This window comes from Metarhizium album, assembly GCF_000804445.1.
Source record: "Metarhizium album ARSEF 1941 chromosome Unknown scaffold_27, whole genome shotgun sequence".
NCBI classification, from domain to species: Eukaryota; Fungi; Ascomycota; class Sordariomycetes; order Hypocreales; family Clavicipitaceae; genus Metarhizium; species Metarhizium album.
The window spans coordinates 210,301-232,854 of NW_024467601.1; the positions used below are offsets into that span (position 1 = coordinate 210,301).

At 53.2% G+C, this 22,554-nt stretch overlaps 5 protein-coding genes across 5 annotated transcripts; 2 read left to right on the forward strand and 3 right to left on the reverse strand.

Moving 5' to 3' along the window:
* Window positions 1-7,234: 7,234 nt before the first annotated feature.
* MAM_07109 (MedA) lies at window positions 7,235-9,725 on the forward strand (the record flags this gene model as incomplete). Its single annotated transcript, XM_040825907.1, has 2 exons — window positions 7,235-7,538; window positions 7,765-9,725. The coding sequence occupies 2 exons, from the start codon at window positions 7,235-7,237 to the stop codon at window positions 9,723-9,725; spliced, it is 2,265 nt and encodes a 754-aa protein (XP_040676126.1).
* Window positions 9,726-11,189: 1,464 nt separating this feature from the next.
* MAM_07110 (cell wall glucanosyltransferase Mwg2) lies at window positions 11,190-12,196 on the reverse strand (the record flags this gene model as incomplete). Its single annotated transcript, XM_040825908.1, has 3 exons — window positions 11,190-11,660; window positions 11,745-12,010; window positions 12,094-12,196. 3 exons carry the CDS (start codon window positions 12,194-12,196, stop codon window positions 11,190-11,192), a joined length of 840 nt encoding a protein of 279 aa, XP_040676127.1.
* A 1,265-nt stretch (window positions 12,197-13,461) lies between these two features.
* MAM_07111 (carbonic anhydrase 2) lies at window positions 13,462-14,469 on the forward strand (the record flags this gene model as incomplete). The annotated part of the gene is made up of 1 exon (XM_040825909.1): window positions 13,462-14,469. One exon carries the CDS (start codon window positions 13,462-13,464, stop codon window positions 14,467-14,469), a length of 1,008 nt encoding a protein of 335 aa, XP_040676128.1.
* Window positions 14,470-15,228: 759 nt separating this feature from the next.
* On the reverse strand, window positions 15,229-18,711 carry MAM_07112 (P-type Na+-ATPase; the record flags this gene model as incomplete). Its single annotated transcript, XM_040825910.1, has 3 exons — window positions 15,229-17,575; window positions 17,643-18,251; window positions 18,311-18,711. The coding sequence occupies 3 exons, from the start codon at window positions 18,709-18,711 to the stop codon at window positions 15,229-15,231; spliced, it is 3,357 nt and encodes a 1,118-aa protein (XP_040676129.1).
* Window positions 18,712-21,300: 2,589 nt separating this feature from the next.
* Window positions 21,301-22,332, reverse strand: MAM_07113 (F5/8 type C domain protein; the record flags this gene model as incomplete). Its single annotated transcript, XM_040825911.1, has 2 exons — window positions 21,301-21,640; window positions 21,716-22,332. The coding sequence occupies 2 exons, from the start codon at window positions 22,330-22,332 to the stop codon at window positions 21,301-21,303; spliced, it is 957 nt and encodes a 318-aa protein (XP_040676130.1).
* Between the last annotated feature and the right edge of the window lie 222 nt (window positions 22,333-22,554).

The following is a 22,554-nucleotide window of genomic DNA, read 5'->3' on the forward strand; positions in this document are numbered from 1 at the left end:
TTATTAGGCAACCATTGTTTGTTTGCTCCGGTTTGCCCGTTCGGCAAAGCAAGAAAAAGTATCTGGCCAACATTGGCGCCTGAGAAAATCTGCATGCAGCCCTGTTTCAGCGACACTCTTGCAATGGCAGTTCGTAGTGAATGGTAAGATGCAATACATAAAACTCCATGCATTGTGCGGAAATTCTCGGATGATTGAGAGCGCCGCCGATCCTGGCTTGTAGGGAAGAGTGACAGTTATTGCCATTCATGGCGGCTTACTCTCGAGTCTCGACGATACCTTGTACGGTTGGATAGATTGTTAGTTGGAGAGGGTTAATCAGCGGTAGTTGGGAGACTCTAGACCGGAGAATGGGTGACTGACTGGGTCTGGGTCTGTCTGGGTCGCACTCGCACCTGCCGTACCGACCCCTTGCCTGTTTCCATCCATTATCCGCCCGTTTGTGCAGAATCCAAGGCGCCAGGCCACCAGGCAACAACTTCAATGAATGTTCTTGCCGGTCGAGGATTTGGACTCGGCTAATATGCATTCTGCATTGTGATACTACTGGTAAGCACTGCACCAACCTTGCAAGCAACCCCTTCACCAAGTCATCTCGCACATCTCCACACAGCTAATCAACAGCCGAACCAAAGAGGCGAACTGTGGCTGGTCACCCCTGGACCAGTCCTCGCCCTGCTGGTCTTTGATGATCGGTTGCGTCACCAGCAGCCGCACAACGCTCGGTCGTCAATCAGGAAGGTTGCGTGGTCCGTATTGTTGGTACTGGAAGTCTGTGTCTGCCAACGGCAGATGGTGCAACAGCAGAGACGATGAACCCCTTTGGATCGGCCGCTTCCAACCCAAGTCAATAACGGAGCGTTGCCATGAGCTCGGCTATTCTCCCCAACTGGCGTACAACTACTACTGCTACTTGGCTTCTTTGGTAGTACTTCACGCAGCGAATGCAAATGCGCGCCCATGTTCTGGCGCGCTGCGCTTTGTACGAGGCTCCGTGGTCGATTCCACCATAAATGTTGACTGTAGGACGTTGATTATCTTCTCAACATAGTCCCGTATTGCCAGTCGAACCTGCTGCGCTCGAGAGATCCTTTTCGCAATACCAAGCCAGCCCCTTTATGTGAAATAGATTTCCTTGACGATAGCATCGACGACGTCCAAGTAACACTGATCCGGTCCCAATCAGGGCACACAAAACTTCTGCTAACAGCATACTAGCACTATTGCGCATGGGAACAGGTAAAAGTGGAATAGATGCACGCTAACGCACGTCAACAAATTAGTAGATTACGTCTGGTACCAAAAAGAAGAACATGTTGACAAACAAGCTAAACCAAGCTCAAGGTGCGATAGCTCGTCAAGTAGCAATACAAGGCCAACAAGGTGTCACCGGGGCCAGGATCCCCGAAAGAATGCCGACTAACGATGCTGGTGAAGACTAAAATCTATAATCAATCCCATGACACGGGATTACGGCGGAGAAGCCATTGGGAAACGCTTTCAAGAATATCAAAAGAATGTTTTCTGGAAGAAGAAAAAACAAGGTGAGACAGAGTTGGTGAATGGCTTGCGTCAAGACTATTTTCCAGGGTCTTGGACTAACGAGTTGAGCACAGTTCTATTAGCATACACACCATTCTGCTTCACAGCTGCCACCATTAGTGGCGCGTACCTTGCGTTGGCGTCAGCGCCGACACCCGTTCGGGCAGTCTGTCAACACGTTGCTGCGGCAGTATGGTAAGTTTGTTCTCTATAATCAGAGCTCATCCTGGTCTACGGCGGCAATGGAGGAAGTGAGGGCCAACTTCCAATATCCTGCAGTAAAGTTTCACATTCCGGTTTTGACATACCGCCATTGCGTGAGAGGCGAAATCGCTAGAATTTTTTCATGTTTGTTTTTCTTTCCACAGTGTGTTGGCAACTCATCATGAACGCTTGTTGGGATCTTATTGAACAACGGGCAACTTTCGGGGACACAACAAACATCCAGAGCGAGTTCAGCGTTGGAAAAACGAACGACGGGTAACTAGATCCAAAGTGCAGTTGACCACCCCGCCTTAGTCCCTTGTTCAACTCGAGGGCTGGGGATTGAGGCACCACATGAGCAACCTCCATCCATGCTTACGCCATAAACCACGACAGAACCACCACGACATGGTAATGATAACCCGCAAGGACAAATATATATTGATCTGTTTGATTGGGGTGATAATAAGAGGCTCCTTGCACGGTCGGAACTAGTTCTGAGGGCAACGTCGGATGACCCATCACGCTCAATACCTGCTTCAATGGCACGAGCCATGCTAGTCAAGCCGGTATTGCTCCTCATGCTACAAATACAAATAAGCAGAACCAATCACCATTCTATAAATTGGGGAGAGCTGACTTTCCTAGCAAAATCCAACCCTTCTCTCTTGAATAGGGTTCCCCTTCCGACGGACAAATGATCATTCATACTCGGTCTGTGAAAGGGGACTCTGAGAGATACAAGCATACGGCCATGAGCAATATTTCATTTGACTACGGAGTACCCTGTGCGATATTTGATTTTTTGGTCCAGTACGCCAAAGTGTCTGGCTATACTCATTGGTCAATGTTGGGCGGAGAGACGCAAAAGAAATTCAGAATTCCCGGACCCCAAGAGACCCAACGGCGTGGGACTTGTCCAACTAGGAACCACAAATGGGACCCCCGGCCCCAGACCAGACAAAGCGGTGCCGGGATCACATATTGTTTTTGACCAGGTACCCCAAGTGATGGGAACACAATTTGACGGTCACCCGCCAAGGCTCGATTTGTCGTTTATGGAGTACCAGACTTTGATGTCGGCTTTGCCGCTAGCCAAGTGGAGGTACTTAAGGCACTTGTCCACGGCTTTGTTCGGGACACGCATGGACGAAACGTCGCGGGACGGCCAGTACAGCCGAAAGGCTATTCATTATTTCACGATTACTCCGTATTGCAATACAATTTCTCAGGCATCCCGGCGGGGCTTGTCGAAGCCGAGGACTACGGTGGAGTCTCCAGATTGTCTACAGGCCACCCATTGTGGTACTGCACGGGAATACGTTACTTTCGAAGCTCCATCCCATCAGCAGCCACACATCAACCACTCCAAATTTTCCTGGCCGCTGCCTCCCCGTGACGAACAATTGGCCGATGCACAGACCGCGGAAAGTGGACGGTTCCTCCAGGCGGCGTAAGCTTACCGGGAATCAGCAATGGAGCGCATACAAGATGCAATACTGGCATCGCACGGAGTACGGCATACTGAATCGACAGGTCCCGAGGCCGTTTCGAGGCTCAACTGGGGAGACGACGGGGCGCCAGGCTCGCCGGTTGGCGGTCTGACAGGGAAGGCGGCCCATTATTGATATGCAGCGCGGGTGACTTGAGAGCAAAGACCAAGATGGCAGTTGAAAATGGGCAATCATGCCAACATGCGGCCGGCATATAAGATACAAGACGTTGCTCGACGACCCTATGGAGCACGATTCCAGGAGACGAAAGCACTTGGCACTCTCACGACAAATCCGCGAATGGGGCACGGGGGCGATGGATGGCAACAGAATGGGCCCCCATGTGCCCCCGTGCGCCCCCGTGCTCTATGGCTGCATCCCGTTTTGGCGTCGGGTTGCCGTCATGACCCTGGTCGTGAGGCCCTCTGCCGTCAACGCCCCACTCTCATGCTCCCCGGGTATCCAACAAGCCGCATGTGCTAGGCCTACATTAGCGTTGCACATCCACCTCTCGAGTGAGCCCAGCTGGGACGCTGCAGGCTGAAGCGGGCTGAAGGTGGCCAAAGGTAGCCCTTTCTGGCCGGGTTGAGCTCGAAAGTTGACATTCCTGCTTTTTGTCTTCAGGCCCAAGCTCGCACGAAGCTCTTGGCTTGGCTGAACTGGGCTGGACAGGCCGAGCCCTTGCCAGCCGACGTCTACTTGACCTACCAGAGCACAATCCACCGACACCAGGGCGCCGTGGCGTTGTTTCTATTGCTGGGGAGTACGGAGTACGGAATAGTTTGGTATCAGGACTAACTGATCGGCCGTAGGGACGCTGCCATCGCCCGCTGCCCACCACCAGCCGAGTTCTTTTGGATGCTCCGTACAGCGAGCGAGACCATGGTCAAGCCACCGGCTCTCACTTCAGCGACGACTTATACGAACCGTGCAAACACATCCACAGCGTCGGGACAGCCCTGCATCCTTTGGTTCCCAAGGGTCAGTTTGCTGATCCTACCTGTCACTCCAGCGACACGAGCTCGGTCTAATTACCGTGACATGATCCTTGGTAGCTGGTTCCTGGCCTTGCCTGGCTCTCTCGCGTCGGTCTTGACATTTGCTGCATACTGGTGACGCTGGACTGGCCGAGCGCACGGAACAGGGAACATCGCCTCGAAAACCAGTGACGGGGTCCCTTGGTACGTATTCTTCGGCATTTCTTTTACTGTTATTGACAGAAAATTGTGTTCCATTCCCTATTATCAAACGGTGGTTCAACGCCTGCCCTCGGGTTCTCTCGTCCGTTCTACTGGGCGCATCACGAATGACCCTTCACACCACGCGGTTTTGCCAGTTTCCCTCCAATGGCACGTCCTGACGCCAGATCCTCATTTCTGGCACGACTTGACCAAATACCGTGTCTGCTCATTAACCTCAGTGATCTGGCCGACCATTGCATCTGCAGACGATCCTATCCACTTCGCGCCCCCCTGGCGCATTTTATTACCATGCAGTCCATCCCGTGGTATCGCGTTCCCTCTACACACCCCTTCTGGATCTTGATGTGGTCACGACTGTTCATCACACCCCCCATCCATCCCTGCACCAACCACCACAGCCACCGGTACTGTCCAGGACGCACCTCAGGCTGATATCCTCGTTCACTTTTCCTGTCATTCGCCACCCTTGCAGCGTCTTTCAGGATTATCGGGGGATCTCAACGCCCATGGCACAAACTAGGCCGGCCTAGCTCAGTGCCCATCTCCATATTGTCAACCCTGGCTTCTGTCCAAGATAACCGGATGAAGCCGCCTGCCAGCTTGCTGGGCTTGGTCGCCGTCCTCTTCAAAGTCGACGGCAGGAGGCTGCTGGGATGCGCTGCCTCGTGCCCCGGAGGCCCTTTGCCTGTTTTGGCGGTCCCAATAGGATTACTGCGGTACCTACCGGGTGTGCTCTGACACGGCCATCACTTGGAATCCATGTTGATTGAGCAGGGACGAAGTGCCTACTCCCCGTTCACTCCCATCCCATCCCCTGGACGATATATATAATTACAGCTGCAATGCGGAGGGGGTGAGGGCTTCGCAAGACCCGCTTGCCATCTTGCGTTCTAGTATCTCGCTTTCTATGTTGACGTGCGTCCAAGCAAACAGCCTCGTGTGGATCATCCCGAAGACTGATATCATCATCTAGCCTTATTCTACTCCGTACTGCCTGCCCTTGCTTCCCATACATCAAGTTGCTTTTTCCATGGTGGCCTTAGCCGTTGTACTTAGTATACTTAGTACGAAGTACACGACTATTTAGCTCTTTTGCCTGGTGGACACGACTACTCATCCCGCCAGAGCCCCCCCCAGCCTGATGGTTGACCAGCAGTGCCACTCGACGCAGGGCATACATATGTCAACCATCCGCAGACACCGTCCCAGTCTCCAAAAGAAATGTTTGCCCTTTCAAGTTCCCATTCTCTCTTTCACTGCTGGCACACGCCCCATAACAACCCGAGACTTTGACTCTCCCAAATCTCACTTGCGTCTAAATCAGACTCTGGCCCTTCTCCTTGCCGTGTCAGATATCCATCGCCATCAAGACTTCCAGTCTTGCTCTGAAACACACTCACACACTTGCGCACTCACACACTCACACACAAGCACGCACGCCTGCACACGCTCACACACTCACAGTCTGTCAAAGTATCGAGAACAAGTTTTCCAACGGCCTTTTCATCCCAACACTAAGCTAGTTGCCTCTTGCAGAGCTTCATTTCCCTCCCTGCGAACGGCTCGGGTGGTACCTGCAGAGTCGTAGCCATAGCCATCTCCACAGTGCTTAACTATGAGAGGCGTGCGGTTTCTGCGTTCATGTAAGTCGATCCCTGACTTTCGATTCTATACCTCTCTGTCCTCCGATTCCCCCCCAAAGTCGCTGAAATCCCCACATGACCAATAACCTCGTGTGTCTTGAAAGGGCTGGCTAATACACACTATCATCAGAGCGTTGAGAGTGCCAGGCCAACCAAATATCTGCTATAAAAATACAGCACCAGCCCTATACAAGTACGTAGGAAGCCACTTCGGAGAGAAATAGTACCGACGCGACACATGAACAGCGGGGTGTCCTCTATCACGAACATACGGGACCGCTTAGCATTCCTCCCTACTTGACCTCAGATTCCCGAAACTTGATTCTGTCAGGAATTCTCTCTTTACTCACTTCGCCACTTCTTGCCAATTAGAAGATAGTTGGCCCAGACATACTAGGCCGTTATTGTGCTAACAGAGTTGCTTGCCTCCCCGTTCGAGAAAGTTGGACCAGGAAGGGCAAGACAACCCACTCTTGTTATGAAGAGAGATCTTCTCTTCTTGGAATGCACCTGGTTCTGCTCTGGATCGGGACTGTCCTCTGCCACTGCCAGGATCTTCCATCGCGCCAGTAAGATGACCCCAGTCTTTCTGCTGTCTCACTCAAGCCCCCCTCCTGGGAGGGGGAAGAAGCAAACCCCTATGGGCGTTTAACTGACATGTCTCCGCAGCATAGCAAAAAACCATACACCTCCACATTAGTCTTTGCTCCTGTACCGTTATCAAATCTCCGACAGAGAGACCAAGCGCTTCCCGAAGGCAAGGGAACCCCTCTTGGCCGAGTGATTCTCGTTGGATAAGACCTCGACGAGACCTAGTTTTAACAAGACCCGCGACCACCTTTTCTCCAACCCAAGACAGTGGTTGGCATTCTTCAATCATTTTTCCTTCCTATCTTTCTTGAACTATCTGTTTTGCCACCAAGTCGCTACCATCTCTCTCGACTAGGAGCTTGATGTCTGCTGCCAAGATCCAGTCTCCATCATACAAGCTGTTCGAGGTGAGTAGTGAGCCTAGACGTTGTTCCAACATCTTCCTGCAAGAGCATGTAAGGAAAGAAGCGACTTGTCTGTTCTAAATCTTTGCACTTGTTCCTTGTCTTTGTCCGCATTCAACGTTTGCCCACCGTCCCTCACTCAATATTTGCAACAAATGGTTGCCTTGTCGCCCGACAGCCACGAAATAGCACTGGACCTAGCCGGTTTGTCGACTCGTGCTGGCATAGCTTGGAGACCATGCGACGGCGGAAATGCTAACAGCTCTTATTCACAGTCGGGAGTCAACGCGGATAGAACTATTATAGTTGGAGAAGACAACGGACTCGATTCGCCTGACACTCTCGTATTGAAACACGAAGAGGCGGTTCGAGCAGCCGACGGAAGAGGCCCACGAAGGGATTCTCTTACCAACCTAGACATGGCAACCTACAGTAAAGCCCAGCTGCCCTCAGTGCCAGGTAGGTTTTCCGTTTACTTTTTTCCCCCAAGGACATCTCGATTCCAAGCGTGTCGCGGCGATGATGGTTCGGAGAAAATGAGGCGGGGAGCGGTGTAAGGGCAGTGGGGGGTTGCAATGCTGGAAGCTTCTTTTAGGAGGCTTCACTGGTCGCAATGAATTTGCAAACTTGACATGTCTTTTGATACATGGCTGCTATGGAGCTAACATTGGGTTCCATCTCAAAGGATATGACACAGCCCGATATCAAGACTCAACCTACGACCAGTACCCGGCTCAAAACTTTGCCGTCCAGCAAACAGAGAAATATGCCCATCTAAACCAGCAGTCCTTTGCGTCTAACAATGGAGTCGCTCAGTACATCCACACTGGCCCTACCGTGCTGTCTTGTCAGCCGATGTCTGGCATGTTTGGAACGAAAATCTTCATGAAGATTTCCTCACAATACGATCTGGTTTCCCTATCCGCAATGCCATATTTCTCAGTAAGCTTTGGATCCGAGAAGGTGCCCGTTCAAGACTTCACCCGAGACGCCCAAGACACAACTGGCTTCGTATACTCGTGCAGCGTGGACGCGCCACAGCCATTGGTTACGGGCTGCAACGGCAACAACGTGCCTTTATCATTAATTGCCGAAGGCCCGACTGGAGAGGAAATTTCGCGGACGGGTGCAGGGTCTTTTCAGTATCTCGAAGGGTCTGAGGATGACATGACGCGAACAAGCAAGCATGGGAAGCATGACATAGCGGCACCTGGACCTCGAGTTGATCAGGCGAGTGCCTCACCAAAAACCGTGGACACCCAGTTGCCTCCAGACACGGCCACACATGGTTACGATTACCCGTCACAACAGAGCCAATACGCAAACGCATTTTCTCAAGGCAACGGCGACATGATTACGACGTACAGAAGCAGCAGCAGCTTTACGGAGCCACATTATCGACGCTCAGCCCCCTGGAGCGGTTTCGGCGGGCCTCTGGGGAGCGCGAGGAGCTCGTTGGATCACTCGGCAATGAGTGGTGCTCGGCCAAGTTTGACGCCACTCCCGATGCCTTCATCGGCTGGTAACGGAACCCCACAGCTCATCCGCACGAGTACCATTGCGAACGGGGCGGGCGGCACTGGATCTTATCATCCCATATCGCTCTACTCCAGCAAGGCCTCGTTGAAAATTATTGGTAAGCTGGACAGCATGGCCGACAACTGGTGTCAAGAAGAGTGGGAAAATCGACGCCGCATTGTCATGTTTCGCAAATCACAGACGGGCTGTACCTTGACGGCCACCTTCCGGGCCGTTCCTGTCAACGAACGACCGCCGAACAGCATCTGCGTCTCGTGTATCTGGTGGCAGGAGAAACAGAAATGTTACGTGACGTCGGTGGACACCATCCATTTGCTTGAGCAGCTTGTTGCCTCGCCCAACCGCTTCAGTGTCGAGGAGAAGAACCGAATTCGCCGAAACTTGGAGGGCTTTCATCCACTGACGGTGTCCAAGTCAAAGCCCGATAGCGAAGATTTCTTCAAAATAATCATGGGATTCCCGAACCCCAAACCGCGAAACATTGAAAAAGACGTCAAAGTGTTTCCCTGGGAGATTCTTGATTCAGCTCTCAGGAAGATCATTGGCAAGTACAGCGCCACCCCGAGCAGTATGGTGACGCCCGTGAACCCGACGCCGTATGCCCCTCTGCCAACACCTCCCGGCCACGGTATAGCCTCGCAGCAAAGCCTTCCGTCTCAGCATGGCGATGGCCATAGCCAGTACTCGGTGCACTCAAACCACCATGACCCCATCCCCTCGCCACGATCGCTCTCAGGCTCGCAGTCCACATGGACCCCATACACAACAGGCCCGACATACGGAGCGTCCTCACGCGCTCTGAGTCCTGCAAACCGACATGCAAGTCCGCAGCAGGGCCACCAACATGCGCCTCCCATGCGTATCAACACAAACCCGTTGCCAGCAGTCACCACGTATGATTCTCGAACGGTCTCGAGTACTGGCTACAGCTCAAGTGGTTTACACACACCCATCAGTCAACACCCGTCCTCCACAGCAACGCCACCGCGTTGGGATAACACATCCGCAGGTTACTCCGACAGCTACTCGAGTCTGACCTCACATCAGCAGCCCGGCCCTTCTGTATATAGCGCTGGGGCTTACGGCGATGGTGCCACTCGAGTGTAGTTTCTGCGAGGAGTATCACCATCAAACTCTTCTCCCATGGCGACGGGTGAACGACCGGGAATTCTTGTCCCCGATGACAAGACGGGATCTGTACTCGGCTGGACCACCTGCTTCTCAAATCTCAATTCGCCTCGCTCAGAAAGCCGTCACAGTAGGGTCGGACGGTGGACCAAAGAGTCATGTGGCTGAAGATTAGTTGTCGGAGGGCGTGAACGTTGGTTGCCGTTGGCCAGTCCAGCCAATCACAACTTCTATTCCCCCACAACTCTATTCCCGGCGGATGTGTACGGATGTGGGCAATTGGGCATGGCATGGCATGGCATCACACTTCCCGGCCCGTGTGCCTGCCCGTACGTACGTACCGTGTACGGAGTACGTCCGCGCGTCTTCCTCATTGGTCGTGTGACCAGCCGGGCAGGCCAAACAGGATCAACGGCTCGCGGGCTTGTGACCGTCTGGCCGGACTTCCTCAAGTCGCGCGGCATGGGGTTTGTTCTGGTGGTTGTCTGGCTTACTTTTGCAAGCGTCTCGACCATACCATACGACCGACTTGTGCTGTGCTGGGGGAATCTTGTCATTGTTTCCATCCTCAAGTCACGTCAATAATACTCTGCGTGTGCTTGGCATGGTTCAAAGTTGAGCCTTCTCATGGTCGCTTGTTTCCCCGTTGGCAACGGTGCTTTTGCAGTTTGGGCTTTAGCCCGAGATGTTTGCGAGACATACATTATCTATACATATATTATATACCCTTGTGCTGCAGATGAGCTTTGTATTTGTTGGCGTCTTTTCAGATTTGGTGGCGCATGGATCGCGAGACCGGTTTTGGATTTTGTCATGGTTCGTATTTTCTTCGTCTCAGCATCAGAAAGGTGCCGCCAGCGCTTCCATGTCATGCCATGGCAAGAGAGGGATTAGTGGGGAAACCCTTTTTCATACTAGGACCTGGGGATGTCGGGGGATATCGCGGTCGTCGACGCTACGGTGTTGCGGAACATCATTTCAGAGCGGCAACTTGGGACACTGGCAGATTGCTGTAAGGATTGCATTGTCAAACTAGGTCAGTTTTGGGAATTGAGGGTACACGGATCACGATAATACTAAGCTGTTAATAATAATTCTTCTACGCGTGGGATTTTTTTCGGAATGACTTGTGCCATTTCATTTGGACACAGGCGAATTGCAGCCCGTGATCGAATATCATCTACTGTCTTGTCCCGGGGGAAGGTTGTTCTTGCTGGCTCCCAGGGGCCATCAGCGTACGTACTAGTTGGATGAATATCTGCAGGCTGAGTTTATGAGAGGGTTGATATTCTACACACAAAGGCGCAATGCTCACACGCTGGCGAATCTTGTAGCAGCTGACGTCATGTCCCCTCAACAAAGCCCATGGGTATGACGAGAGTAACACGTCTCATCGCCTCCTTACTCAAGTACGCAGCCTGCAACGCTTGGAGACAAAAGAGACTACTCAATGCGAATGCTCTGCCATGTGCCACTCCTGTCTCCATAGACATAACGCTCTGCAGCTCTCCCAGGCCCGTCGCCACCGGCATAGTCAGCAATGGTCACATCCTTGTAGTAGGCGACAAAGGGCTTCTTGCTCCAGTCGGCATAGCCGCCCGCCCATTGGATGGTCCCTGGAGCAGCACCCTCTTTGCCGGCGACCCATGTGCCCAGCTTGACCTGCATTGGAGTTTCGGGAAAGCCCGAGGCAGTGCCGGGCTTGCACTCGCTGGCCAGAAGTGTGCGGACGGGCTTTCCGTCAATGGACCACACGAGGCGAGTTCTTGTCCACTCAATGGTGTACTTGTGTGTTGAGCCGACGGGATCGCTGACGTCGTGGAACTGGCCGCGGTCGTAGGTGGAGGTATTTCCCTTGGAGAAGTAGTTTGTCTGGACTTGGGTGTTGTCACTGCCGATAAACTCCCAGTCAATCTACTCGGTAGAAGACGTGGACATCAGCCGGCGGGGCCCGGGCGTGGCAGGAACGCAAGAGGAGCATCCAGGGAGCCTACATACCTCGTCGAGATCGTCGGACTGGAGAACAAGACTGGTGATGATGCCTGAGCCCGGGGCGGCGCGCATGAAGGCGTCGACCCTTCCAAAGAAGATGTAGTTGGACGACTGAACCGTAGGAGCATCGCTCGGCTTCTCGATCTTGAAGGCGGCGCCACGACTTCCGTAGGTTACGTCGCTGCCATCGTTGCCCGTGAAGATGCCGCACAAGTCTCGTTCAAGTTCGCACGGCGCTGCGCGATTGCCAAAGGCGTTGTCGGGCGGACATGCTGTCGGCAGACATGAGAGCCCGAGTCAGCAGGCCGCGAGACTTTCATTACCAACTTGGTCAGGGGGGCATGCATGTACATACCGTCGCGCTCTCGCGGATTGCATTTACCAAACGTCTGGGCTGAGCCAAGCCCGGCTGATGCGGCGAGGATGAGGAGAGATGCAATACCGCCGGCGGAGAGCATCGTATGTGTAAATTATACCTTCTTTTTCGGACGCGGACGCGGCACACGCAGAGGAGAATGACTGTCAGGACACGCGGGCAGTTGAACGGGCAAGGCGCAGCTTAAAGGGGCTTTTGTATCGAAGTCTTCGCAATTGACCAACACACACGCCCGGTACGTACCGTACGGGGTAACATACACATGCGCCGTGTCAGGTGAAACAGCCCGTCACGGAAGCTGTCTCACTGTCTCACTTGCGGACATGACGGGCGCTGCACGCGGTTCCAGAATCGGCGGCGGCGGCCTGGTTAGGCCGTGACGAAGTCGTGAGTCGTGAGGGAGGGGGTGAGGCCGAGGACGGACTTGACTCGCAAGCGCTTGTTTGTTTTTTTTTTTTTCTTTGTCCTTTTATGGCTTGGTTTCCCCTGAAAATGCCGTGTCTTGGATGGACGCGGGGACGGCGGACGGGCAAAAGGGAGGAAGGAGCACTCTTGCGCTTCCTTCCTTTTGAGGAGTACGTTGTCATACTATTTGGGTAATGACTTTTTATTTCATCTTGATCTTTATTTTTATTTTCAATTTACATCAGTCTATTTTAATTTTTGTTTTGCTTCCCCTCAGTTGAAACCACAGCGTTGCTTCACTCGACGGCAGACCCGTCGACCTGAGGCTGCTTCGAGGGGGTTGAGCGAGAAGCGGGAGGGATACGATAATAGACAGCCAACAGTGCCAAGTGTCGGCCACGGTCTAGAATACGAGCTTGCTTTGTTTTTCACGGTTGTTTTTCTTTCTTTCAAGGACGTCCCTGTACGAGTCACATGCACATGCACATGCGCATGCGTTGCCGCGCCGCGAGCCAACCGTTTGGTTTGTCGTTGCCAAGGGTTAGGGTTGGGCTGGGATTGGAAATGGCGGCAACCAAACGCTTTTGCGACGCCCTCAATCAATTCGTCTTGGTAGCCAGTGACCACACTTGACCTGCTGGTCATTGGCAGCCAACGGGTCAACTGCTCCTGCATCGCGACGTACGTACCGGTATTTGGCGAAACCGGCCCGCACGAGGCGCCGGCCCAGCAAGCTCAATCTCCATCAAGCTCAAGCTCAAGCTCAAGCTCAAGCACAAGCTTTTCTCTTCTCCAGCTCCTTCTCTCCACACCTTGACAGGCTCCTTCCCTGATCCCAGCAATCAATTGCTCCTTTCCTCCTCCGCCTACTCCGTACCGTACGAGCCGATTCCATTCGACCTCCATCTCCACCGAGCAACTCCGCATCTTTCATCCGCCTCCATGCTCCCGGCCCGCCCCGCGCTCGCATCCTCCCTCCGCAGCATCGCTCGCCCAATCGTCCTGCCAATACTACCATCAAGACCATCGACACCATCGACACCATCCGCATCGACAACGCCTCGCCGCACCGTCTCACGGCCCTTCATCGTCTCTGCCGCACCCTTCGCCACCTCGTGCTGCGGCTCGACCCCCCCGCCCAACGTCTTGGCCGTCAAAAACCCCTCGTCGTCATCGTCGTCGGCATCGTCGTCATACTTCTCGCCGTGCTTGTCGTCGTACTTTTCGTCGTCCACCTCTGCCTTTAACCCCCCGGCCTATCGCTCCTTCAACACCCTCCAAATGTCGGCCGAAGACGTCTCCAAATACCTCCGCCAGTCCCACGACCGGCTCTTCGACAACAACCGCGCCTGGGCCGCCGAAAAGGCCGAAAAGGACCCCGGCTACTTCGCCAAGCTCGCCGAGGGCCAGTCCCCCGAATACCTCTGGATCGGGTGCAGCGACTCTCGTATCCCCGCCGAGCAAATCACCGGCCTCGAGCCCGGCGAGGCCTTTATCCACCGCAACATCGCCAACCTCGTCTGCAACACCGACCTCAACGTTATGAGCGTCATCAACTACGCCGTGCGCCACCTCGGCGTCAAGCACATCATTGTCTGCGGCCACTACGGCTGCGGCGGCGTCAAGGCCGCCATGACCCCCAAGGACCTGGGCCTGCTGAACCCCTGGCTGCGCAACATCCGCGATGTCTACAGGCTGCACGAGAAGGAGCTCGACGCCATCCCCGACCAGGACCGGCGCTACGACCGCCTCGTCGAGCTGAACGTCGAGGAGCAGTGCCGCAACATCATCAAGACGGCCGCCGTCCAGCAGAGCTACGCCAAGAACCAGTTCCCCATTGTCCACGGCTGGGTCTTTGGTTTCCACGACGGCCTGCTCAAGGACCTCAAGATTGACTTCCAGGCCGTCCTCAAAGACGTCCAGAAGATTTACAACCTTGCTGATGCCTAGCCCCGAGGAAGCCAGCAGTAACATTGCCAATGTGTCCGCGTTTCGTAGCATAGACCGGACTGGACCTGGACCTGGACCTGGACCTGGACCTGGACCACGACCACGACCGCTTGGGAGAAGAGCTCATTTTTCGTTTGCCCTTGTGCAACAAACTGGTGTAGAGTAGTTGTGAATTGGGAATTAGCCTGCACATGCAGATACTGTCACGGCACTTGGAGTTTGGTCATGATGATGAGAATAAAGGCGAAATGATGAAGCCGGATGCCTGATCTTGTGCTGCAACGAAGCAAGTATTGCGTCCTTTGAACCCCCCCCCTTTTTTTTTAGCTTTTTTTCTCCACGGTGTGGCTACTTGCCGTCTTGCTGTCTTGACTGCACATGTGCCCGTGGTCTGTTTGAGATGACCAAGTCGCCCTCTGAACATCAAGACTTGATATTGCCAACATTGATAATTGCCCATTTCTTAGTGTTCTGCCTTTTTTTTTATTTTTTTCGTGTCTTTCAAACAAGGGAAATAGAAATAAATCGTCTCGTCTTTGATCTGTAGATACACTCGGCGATATCCTGTGAAGACATACGTCCCGAGACGCCAAGTTGCGTCGTGACATCTTTATTTACAGAGATTTTTCCCCTGCACCAAGCTGAAGCAAATACAATAGATTCCGCTCCCGTCGACAACCCGCACCCAGATCACCCGTTGGCAAACACACACAAGTTTCCTCCTCTTTCGCCAATATACTCGCAGCAATCAAGTCTCATTCATACATGCTCCGTCCCGCGAACAACACCCTGGTTCCCTCGCCAAGAACTATATCGCGACGTGGAGTCGCCCGTGTCTTTTCGCGAGAAGGAAGCCCAAGTCTTGAAGCTGGAAATGGACATGGTCTTGCGGAACTTGGGCCCTTGGTCGTCGGGTCCCCCCTGGCCCCAGGCGCCCCGTTGGACTGGGCGGTCCTCGAGCAGGTGGAAGCGCCGCTTGACAAGTTTCCATGCCTCAATCCCAGCGACAAAGACGACGGTGAAGCCCACGGCCAGGGCCCATTCCCACGAGATGCCCTTGTGCTTGAAGAACCTCGTATTGAGGAAGGGGATGTACACGACGGGGAACACGGACAAGCCGCCCAGGATGACGGACCAAAAGAGAAACCGGTTGCTGTACAGGTCCTTGAGGACGGGGAATCGGCTGTCGTCGTCGGGATTGAGGCGGAACATGGATCGCCGCAAACTCTTAAACTCCCAGGCCGAGATGAGAATCAGCCAGGTTAGTTCGGCAAAGGTGGCGGCGCGAGCCTTGAACACGGCGTCGCAGGCGTCCGTGTATTCGGTGTTGCAATTCTCGCCCAGGTTGCCGCCGTTCGCGCCGTAGATGATGATGCAGAAGGTGCACATTGTGCAGGCGCCCATGATGACGCCGTAGACGACCATGTCGACAATGATCTGGTTCGTGAACACGCCTCGTCGTTTGTCCTGCGGCGGCTTGCGCATAACGTCGGCGGCGGCGGCCTCCCGGCCGAGGCCAAACGCAGGGAACGACGACGTGACCATGTTGATCCAAATGATCTGGAGCGGTGACACTGGGAAGACGGAGAATCCTGTGTCGTCGACGAAACCGAGACCGGCGATCAAAAGAATGACCTCGCCCACGTTGGAGGTGAGAAGATGCAGGACAAACTTTTGAATATTGTCAAACATTCGACGGCCCTCGCGGATAGCGGCAACAATGGAGTTGAACTTGTCGTCGGTCAGGACAATCTTGGAAGCTGACTTGGCTACATCAGAACCAGAGCCCATGGCGATACCCACGTCAGCGCGGGAGAGGGATGGAGCATCGTTGACGCCGTCACCAGTCATGGCCATGAATGATCCACGTCGTCGGAGCGCTTCAATCATTCGAGTTTTGGTGTCAGGGGCACAGCGGGCAATCACAAGGGGGAGCTCCTCGAGGGCGTCGATCTCCGCATCCGACATCTTGTCAAAATCCGTGGCTTTCTGGACAACGGACTGGGCAACCTCTTCGGGTAGGACGCCGAGGTTCTTGGGAATGATGCCGACCTCCTTGGCAATTGCCTTTGCAGTTTCGGGGTGATCACCGGTGAGCATGTGGACCTTGATGCCGGCCTGAGAGCACTCTCCTATGGACGGTTTCGTTTCACGGCGAGGGGGATCATAGATTCCAGCAAGTCCGAGCAAGACAAGATCCTTTTCAACTTCTCTGCGAAGTGTCTCGTCTTCTGCGGCAGATGCTGACTGCTTCGCGGTGAATCGACCTCCCCATGGACGGTAAGCGATAGCAAGGACTCGCTGACCCTGGGATGCCAGAATATTCATCTGATTGAGGGTCTCCTCTTTGAGTTGGTCTGAGATTGGTTGCTGTTCAGCTCCGGAACCAATGTAAGAACACAAATCCAGTATTCTCTCCACGGCGCCTTTTGTGAAAACCATGCTCTGCTCGCTCTCAATAATGGAGCCGCTTTCGCCAGAAGGTGCATCGTAGATCACAGACATGCGCTTGATGGAGCTGTCAAATGGGAATTCGGCAAGTTGCTTCCAACCTTTAGATTCAAGGCTCTTCTTGCCCTTGTTGAATCGATGAGCAAAGACTTGAAGCGCAACTTCGGTCGGCTCGCCAGTAGTCTGCCATTTCTCTTCCTCGTCGTCATACCGGACGGTGGCAAGGTTGCAAAGAGCGGCGGATAAGAGGAATGCTTCAAGGCCGTCCGTTAGTGTTGTTTCGGGCTCTGCTTCGGGGTTCTCCTCGGCGGGTTTGGGATGAAGCTTCTCGTCGGGGACATCAAACTTGAGAACGGCAGCACTGCGCTCCCTGTCGTAGTCGCGCTTGGGCTCCTCCTTCTCAACAGAGCCCTGAGAATACGTTACGCGGCCTTTGGTGGGATCGCTGGGATTCTGTGATTCGCGGACATTATAGGTGTGAGAAGACGGAATCCAGGCCTTGCGAACAATCATGGCTCCTTCGGTCAGTGTACCAGTCTTGTCTGAGCAAATATTGGTAACTCCACCAAGGGCTTCGAGGGCAGAGAGATCTCGGACAACTACGTTGGCCTTTCGCATGACGGTTACAGCGACCACCATGGTGATGGTCAGGACACTATAGAAGCGATTAGAGTTGTGAGCCTTTTCATTATTATTTTTTTTTTTGGGAGAGTCCAACTTACGCAACCAGAGACTCGGGGATGATAGCTATTCCAAGCGATGTGGCGTAAATAATGACTTCATTTCGCAAATTGAAGTGGTTGACGCCAAAGACAACCATGGCAAGTATAATTGCACAACCGAAAAGCACATATGCCAAGGCAGACAGCTTTTTCTGTAGTGGAGTGCCTTCAGTCAAACCCAAGAACTTGCCGATGAGATCGTACGTTCGCTTGGCTAAGCCAACCACTGGCTGTCTCTTCCCGTACTTGCGCCAATTCATAGATCGACCGGCCTTTCGCTGCTTTTTGGCGGTAGAAGCGGCAATCTTACCAACTTCCGTAGTCATGCCAATGGCGGTGACAATACCTCGACCTCTGCCCTTTCGGACGACAGTGGTAGCATACGCCATGTTGACGCGATCGCCAATGCCCACCTCGCCCTCGGAAGTAGCAGCTTTTTCAGTGCCAGGGGCGAGGATGTTGTTCTCGGTCATTTTTTCGACGGGGATGGACTCGCCGGTAAGCTGTCCCTCCTCGCATGCGAGATTCATGGCCTCAAACATGCGCATATCTGCGGGTACAGTGTCACCCATCTTGAGCAAAACAACGTCTCCCGGAACGACGTCAGGGCTGTGGAGAAGTTAGTATACCTAGAAAATATTCTCTCATTCCTGCAGACACCAACCTACTTGGGTATGACTTGTGTTTTACCATCTCGAAGAACCATGGCGCTAGGCGAAGACAAGGCACGAAGGGCGTCCATTCGCTTCTCAGCGCGGTACTCTTGCCAAAACCCAATGGTAACATTGAGGCCAATGACAAAGGCGAGGACGCCTCCTTCGATGTAATCTTTGATACCAAAACTAAGCGCCATGGCAAATGCCAGGACAATGATCATGGCATTTAGGATTTGTTTGGTGAGAATGCTGTACCACGGAATGGAGTCACCGACATCCAGCTCGTTTTTGGGGTATTTCTGCTGTAGCTCAGTAACCTGAGCTGTTGTCAGACCTTTGTCAATATCGGTATCAAGAGCCTGGGCCGTCTCCTCCACGGTAAGGAGGAACGGATGCCTTGGGAATTCAGCCATTGTCGGATGACGGCCAGTGCGAGGCAGATCGACCGTCGCGTTGCTCAGATGTAGGGCACAAGCTAGTTGATGGCAAGATCTGCTTCATAGACGATGAGGGTGGCGCCGAGATCGCCAAAAAGGACCCTTGGGTGTATAGGGCAGGGCTGCCGAACAATCGCGCCCCTCTGGAAGAGCAAAGTTTTCTTCTTTGTTGTTGCTGGGGATATGCAATCTCAAAATCCCATTCCAATTCCGAAGTTGTATGGAAAGGATAGACGCAATTGGGGCGCTGAGGTCAATGCCCACGCAGTATTGGTCTTGGAGACCGGGATGCTTCTTGTTGCTAAAACATCAAAACGGATTAAAGCATGCAAGCGGAGGGGAGGGGCAACGGCCATATAAATACTTGACGATGTCCGATTTCTCAGCATGCCCTTCAATCAAACCTGGAGAAAATGCGCCAAGAGAGCTGCTACAGCCGTGGGTCAGCCAAGTTAACCGATACAGCACATCTAGAAGGCCTAGTGTTCTTGGCGGAATATCCATCTCTACAACCAGCCAAGAAGCCCAGGAAAACATCAGCTCCCGTCCCCATGTCTGACTTTGGCCAGGAATGGTGGCGCGACGTCAAAGCCGCGTGGACGACTCCTCGATAGCGTCGATGGGCGCGGTAAGAGGTGAGAGGTGAGGGGAGAGACGGCAGGGTATTCATTGTGTGCCGGGACATTTGAGGAAAACTGCATTGTTCGCAGTGCCAAGAAATTGGGGCAAAGCCCGGTTGGGATACACATCGTCATGACTCTTGACACCGATTCGCGTGAAGTTGATTGTCTGGGGTTTGGGGAAGAAAACACACCACGTGCGAGGGCGACCCCTGGCCTGCCACTGAAGTCCAGGCCGGGAAGGAGCAGACACTGTTCTTGCCGGCACGGGAAAAAGGCGCCGGTCAAGTCACACCAATCACGGTCAATTGGAAGTGGCCAGCGTAATACGCTTACGCTGCAACGTTTCCTGTAGGTTGTGTGAATCTTGCTCTATTCATTCCTCAGTTTTTCTCGTTTTCCATCCTCCATGAGCATGGATGAGCACCATGGTTTCGCCAAGGCAACACACTTTCGCTTGGCGACGCGCGTCGTCCAGTCGTTGAACGGGCGTGGCACTGCCAAGAAAGCATTAGGTGCCATGGCAGATTGTGTATTATCAACTGTGGCGGCGGGTTAGTGCACGCTGGATTTTGGGAAGTCTGGCCTTGCAGGAAGGAGCTGCGTCACCTGGTGTCTGGTTGATGTCTGGCCGGTTACGTAGTTAAGCTTATCATGGTGTGTCGCAGCCACCATCCATTAGTGCACGGGCTCAGGCCTTATCAATGCCAAGACACTGGGGTCCCCTGCAACTGGTCCTTGTCTCTGCGACGAGGCCGGGGAAGCTGCTACCTGGGTACTCCGTGCCTAGTTGCTCTTTTGACCAGTCATCTGCTTGCTGTTTCTGACATGCTCGATAGACAGCCATGCCGGTTGTAGGCTTTGAAGGCTGCTTCCAAAGGCTTCTATTGTCCTTCTATGCCAAGCATGATCATGACCTTTTATGTCTTGGCAAGTCCGTCGTTCTGCCGAGCCCCCCGAGTCGCCGAGTCACGTGGACCCCGCCAACCCCCGCACGCCGTCGACTGGCGGAGACGGTGCCTCACCCGGTGGCGCAGCCGGCAAGACCGATACTTGGTCCGTGGCTGCTGCCGCGGGCCCATCGTGGACAAAATCGTGGAGGCAAAACAGGCTGGGGTGCTCCGTACACGACATGGGGCCACCAAGGCCGTCGGACGCAGCCAAGACTAGAATTCCGGTACCGAATATGTACGATGAGATTGATACGACTTGCCACGTGGACAGCTTCAACATGTTTGATCCCAGGCTGACTTGGTTCGCGTGCGGCAAGACCATTCTGTCCGGCAATGATCCGTAGTGCGTACAAGTGCTTTGACATGCATTGCATGAACCCGTTACCCTAGTATGACTTGGCATCGTGACCAAGTGACACGCGCACAAAAGCAAAATGTCTAGTACAGTAAACTATGTCTATAACGATCCTGTATCTTAGCGATATTCAGGTTTTTACGATAATTCACGGTCATCTAAGGTTTTTCCCTAGTAAATCGTTAATAGTCGCGTTACTAACAATATCGTTGACTTTTTGCTTAGTCACTATGCATTTTATTGTTATGCAGCCCTACTTTAAGGGCTGAATTCCTTATAGTGGGGCTGAATTTCCTTTTAGTAGGGCAAATTTTGCTAATAATCCCTTAATATGTACTTTTACTAGTAATTTCTAAGGGAAGGTACAACCCCACAATTATCGCATCTTAACGATAGTCGCTATATTACGATGAAAAAAGGCTCACGAAGGTTATCGTTATAGAGGTGGTTTACTGTACATGCGCAACCACAATGTAGCAATGTCTGCGGTGTATGGAAAACGACAACAAAGGCCTCCCGCGCATCCTATTTTTACCGCGCCATGCCGAATGAATTGAAAATATACTCCTGAAAACTTCAAGCAACTCGCACATCAACCCCCTTGTATCAATGATGTGGAATTAAACTAAACCTTCAATTACAGGGAACCGATAAAAAGTCCGACAATGGCGCTAAGAAAAAGAGCTCCCACCCCGGGTTCCAGCAGTACAGCCCGGGAGCTTTCGGGAGTGTTCCCAGTGGCTTCAAAGCCAAGATACCAGGCTCCGATGTCGGTCAGCTTGCCGCTCTTATCGAGGAATGCCGCATTGGCGCCAACATTAGAGTTGGTGGAGCGAAATGCGCCAAAGTACGAGTAGCGGCCGATATTGTCGAGCTTCTCGAAGAAGTCGATGGTCTGGTTATAGTACTCTTGGGTTGGCTTGAGATCCTGATGAGCATACGCGTATTCCGTCACCCAGATTGATTTGTTAGGCCAGCTATACGCCGAGGTCAGTCCAATTACTACACACGATAGCATGGTCAATATGAAGTAGCTGGAATCATCAACTTACGTCGCCTCTCGTTCACCAATATGCGATGCCAAGCCGGCAAAGTTATCGTACCAGTGAACCGGCAAGAAATCCCAGGTACAGTTCTTCTTCCCCTTGCCAGTGCTGATCAGCTCAGAGCAATTGCCCAAGAATTGCTTGAGCCAAGGCAGACTGTCCCATCCTCCAGAGCATGCCGGCAGGCCGAGCTTCACACCCATCTCGCCAAGAGGTTCAAAGTTGGCGACCCAAGCGAGGGCCGCATCTGCGGGCTTGACGTTGCTGCCTCCGTATGCGGAGCCTGTGTCCGGTTCATTAAACCCCAAGACGTGCTTGATTTTGATGCCGTCGTCAATCAGATTCTTCACGTCTGTCAGGAACTTAGTGTCGTTGGGATTGGGGCCGACACCCCACATCATAGGGATAAACTCGAAACGATCCTGTGACAGGCCGGAATAGACTGGCGACGGTGTGCTCTGGTAGTTGTAATACCATGTCACGTCGCTACCAGACTGCACCCAGATCTTGTTATCTTCAGAGTGCTCGGCATTGGGCGTGAAGGCGAGGCCGCGCTTGAACGAGGCAGCTGAGCAGATCTCGACCAAAAAGACGATCTGTGCCGCCCTGGGTAGAGTCCTCATTGTGGAAGTAATGCGAATTGGAACCAGTTAGGAGAGAAACGCTGATAAACGAAGGTGACGCGAAAGGCTAGAAAAAAAACACGGACTTGTGACCCTTGGAATCACTTTGACATCCGGCGCGCAAATGCTGTCGTTACCCGTCTTGTCGCAGTTCTTCGTCTACCTTTCAAAGGGACGGATCGAGCATTGTTGCGCAACCCGTGAGCGCCTTACTTCGGAGCG